Below are 3,947 nucleotides of genomic sequence, written 5' to 3'. Positions count from 1 at the left end.
GATGTCTCCAATTATAAGGGCCAGTCACAGTATACTGCTCACTACCACACCGCAACCCACCTTTTGCCCTGTTCCTATCGCAATTAATTTTTTTCAATGTGTCCAGGAGCCAAGCTGCCCCAGGAGACGTTTGTGGGGCTTGATCAAAACAGATTCCTGGGCCGCACAGCCCGCACCAGCAATTCACAGCTCTGGCACGAAGGGCTCCAGAACCCGCGTTTTGGCCACGTTTCCCAGATGATTATTCTGTATTTGGTAGCCAAGATGTGACGAAGCATGTAAACTGCAGGCCCTGGACCCACCAAGCCTGCAGAACCCAGGAGTGTGGGGATGGCAAGCAAAGTGACTTAAACACAAGTCGCCATCATGGAGGGTGGGAGGGGAGGGGAGGAGACACAAGGGTATGACAAAATCACCCTGGAGCATTCTTCAGTTGCCGAGTCCACAGCCGAGAAATAAGTTTGTAAACACTTTTATTTGCATGTTGACCTGCGCCCCCTTTTTAAGTTCCAGGAGGCAGTGAGTTTAAGTGTGCAGGCGAAAAGGGCGAAGAAAAAGGAGAAGAGGAAGGAATTTCTCCCTCACCTCTCTCCCTTTTTCAAGCTGAGCACCTAGAATTGCATTTGAAGAAGTTAAAATCATGGGTGATGCGAACCCGTTGTATGGGTTTCTTTATTTACATTCCTTGGGTTACTATAAAGAGTCTATATTTTAAACATCAATGCATGGGGAATTCCCTGGCGGTCCAGTGGTTAGGATTTGGCACTTTCACTGCCGGGCCCAGGTTCAATCCGGGAATTAAGATCCCCACAAGCCACGTGAAAAAAAATTAAATCAATGCATGAGAGATACAATTTTAACAAGAAAAGAAAGAGGGGTGTTAGATGGAGATGTGCGGGGCACTGCCAGGCCCTTGCTGTACCTCCATTTTCAAGTGTGGAGATAGCATCTCTGTCCAAGTGTCGGCGTTAGGGACGCACCCTGAGTGGCCCATACTGTGGCAGGTGGCGAGGTCCTCCGTGGCCCCCCTGCCCTCACCTCACAGCTGGTCTTCCTGCTCTCCGTGCTCTGCCTCTGCTCTGGCCTCAGCCCTCAGGACCCTGAGGCTCCTAGCCCCGCCTGCCCTGGGGACTCTCTTGGGCAGGGTGGGCAACCGGGGAGTGTGCCAGAAGGCTCTCCGGCGCTTTCGAAACCATGAAAAGCGTCCAGGGGTCTGGAACCTCACTGTCTTGACCTGTTTCCGGGTCCTAGATCCTGGGGTGACCCCTGGGGCCCTCCCAGCAGCTGAGGATTCAACCCCCTGGACAGCTGGGGTCTCTGCCCTCTGATTATTTGCAGCTTCTGCCCTCTGGTCAGATATGGCCTCTGCCCCATCAGATACAGCCTCTGCTCCCTGGACATCTGGTGCCTCTGCCCTCTGATTATCTGCATCCTCTACCCTCTGGACAGCTGGGGCCTCTGCCCTCTGATTGTCCAGAGCCTCTGCCCCCTGGACAGCTATGGCCTCTGCCCTCTGATTGTCCAGAGCCTCTGCCCCCTGGACAGCTATGGCCTCTGCCCTCTGATTGTCCAGAGCCTCTGCCCCCTGGACAGCTATGGCCCCTGCTCTTTGATTATCTACAGCCTCCATCCTCTGATTATCTACAGCCTCCACTCTCTGCTCATCTATAGCCTCTGCCCCCTGAACTCTGGCTGCTGCTTCCTCTTTCCTGCGACGCCGGAATGAGGCCCAGTTGATCTTAGGCCTCCACCATCTTGGGGGGCTTTCAGGCACCTGCCCATCTCCTGCATTTCCCACATTATCCCCCAGGCTGGCGCTGCGTGGCACTGATGCGCCATCCCTCTCCAACCTGGTAGAGGCCTGCCAGGCTTCACCTACCCCTGGGCTGGACCTCGGTGCCCAGCCCTTCACCCTCCGCTTCAGCTTCCCCCAGGACACCTGGCTGACATACTCCCGCCACCTGTCCGCTTTGGACAGCTGGGGCACCGGGTTGTCCTCAAACATGGGCACTGGCAGATTCACCCGGCGGCGGGCTGGTGGCACGCTGGGCTTCTTCTCCCCTCGCCGGAGGAAGGCCTCCACCAGCTCCTCATCATCCTCGCTCTCCAGGTCGCTCCCAAGGAATTTGCTGCCCAGGTAACTGACAGGCATTTTGCGCACCTTCCTGCCACGCCCCGTGCCTTTGTAGCCCTTGTCACCCTTGTCTCTGGAGGTCTCGAAGTCGCTGAACTCGCTGTCACTGGCGTTGCTGCTGTCATAAGTGCCCACGACCAGCCGGGGAGGTGGGGTCACCATCTGCTGGACTCTCCTCATCCGGGGCCCCTTGGGTTTTTTGGGGGGTTGGGGTGGATGCGGGGTGCTCTTCTCAATGATGCGGGCCACATCCTCCAGGGTGCGGCCTTCTTCCTCCAGAAACTGGATCAGCCGCTCCCGAAATTCCGCCTCCTTGGTGGCGGGCTTGGAGATGACCCTCCAGACGCCTCCCGCCAGCCGGACTTCGCGGGGGATGAGCAAATAGTCCACGTCCTCCCCGATCTGTAGCATCCCCACTGTGGAGTCCTCCTCCCGACGAAACACCTTGCCGATCTTCTTAAAGGTCCCCACAGGCTTCAAGGCTTCCACGAGGACGTCCAAATCCACATCTTTGCAGACGTCGGGGACGCTCCAGAGGATCAGGCAGTCGGGGGATGGGAGGAAGCCCCAGGGGAACCAGCCCCCCACATGGCTTTTCTCGAGGGTCTTTAAAATCTCCAGGGTGAAATCTGGGGTGGGGGCAATGAGCCCAAACTACTCGTAGCCCCGAGTCTTGGGGGGTGAGGGTGGGGTCTCGGCAGCGCCGCCGGGAGAGTCTCACTTCCCAATTTCTCTGCCTGCAACGAGTCTGGTCTTGATCAAGTCCCGCTCCCCTCAAGGACTGGTGGGAATCAATTTCCAGGATGCTTACGTGAGCCGGGATGAGGTCAGTCCTGAGGCTCCAAGCCCACAGCAAGCTGCAAACGGGTGTCCCGCCTGCAGCTGCGATACAGGGGCTGCCCGGTGGCTCTTCCTGTTCCAGGGACGTGCCTGGAACTTGGGAGAGAACTTCGCAGACAAAGACGGCTCAGCCGTGGCTATTCAATATGGCCGAGGCGCTTGGAGGCCGCAGCCCAGCTCCCCAGGAGGGTCTCCCGCCCCTAGGCAGGCTGCCACCCCGGTCCAGGCTGACCTTGACGGACCTCCCGCCTCCCAGCCCGAGCGCTCAATGCCGAGGAGCGCGCGCGCGCGCAGGAAGCTCCTCCTCGCCTTCCCCCAGGATGAGGCCCACCTTCCCCCTTCTCATCTTACACTCCGGGACTCGGGAAGACTGACAAGGGGGCTGTCCACTCCCTTCGGGACGCCCTCGCTCCCCTCCCCCACAGGGGTGTGGCCGCGCCCCGGGCCTCTCAGGGGCCCTATCTTCCAAGCTGAACGCCCGCGCCGAAGCCCAAGCCCACGTCAGCACCTTTCCCCAAGAAAGGCAGCAGTTCCCAAACTAAACAGTTGCCATCCTAAACGTGCGGGTTCCAGCCAAGCCCTGAATATGGGCGTGCTAATGGGACAGTCCCTTTGAAAGCCATTGGCACTGTATATTACCGTTTTAAAAATCGCGTGACTTTTGATACCAGCAGTTCCTACCTATACACCGAGATGTGTAGGTGGAGAACTTAGTACCAGGGTCTTTCTGAACCAACCGCAGTGTGGGGCTTGGCACACAGTAGGTGCCCAAGAAATATTTTTGAGTGAATGAATGTGTTACTGACCAGGGTTCTTGACCTCCTTAATCAATAGACATTGATCAGAGGCCAGACAAGAAATTCAGGCAAGGCTTTATTGGGGCCCCTGCGGCAGCAGAGGGGAGCGAGAACAAACAACAGGTTCCCTTGCTGGCTCGCTCCCTGGGGCCGGGGATTGGGGGGCGAGCTTGTTC

The 3,947-nt window shown here is 57.7% G+C and overlaps 1 protein-coding gene across 1 annotated transcript; it reads right to left on the bottom strand.

Moving 5' to 3' along the window:
• Nucleotides 1-456: 456 nt before the first annotated feature.
• On the bottom strand, nt 457-3,312 carry CCDC8 (coiled-coil domain containing 8). Its single transcript, XM_061173558.1, has one exon. It carries the CDS (start codon nt 2,543-2,545, stop codon nt 1,040-1,042), a length of 1,506 nt encoding a protein of 501 aa, XP_061029541.1. The 5' UTR covers nt 2,546-3,312; the 3' UTR covers nt 457-1,039.
• Nucleotides 3,313-3,947: the final 635 nt, after the last annotated feature.

This window comes from Eubalaena glacialis, chromosome 18 (assembly GCF_028564815.1).
Source record: "Eubalaena glacialis isolate mEubGla1 chromosome 18, mEubGla1.1.hap2.+ XY, whole genome shotgun sequence".
Classification (NCBI taxonomy): domain Eukaryota; kingdom Metazoa; phylum Chordata; class Mammalia; order Artiodactyla; family Balaenidae; genus Eubalaena; species Eubalaena glacialis.
The sequence above is the reverse complement of the archived record's forward strand: the minus strand, read 5'-3'. Positions and strand labels throughout refer to the sequence as shown.

What these genes read in the sequence shown, in the direction of transcription:
- CCDC8 (XM_061173558.1), bottom strand. Translation starts at nt 2,545, where the DNA reads ATGCTACAGATCGGGGAGGACGTGGACTATTTGCTCATCCCCCGCGAA.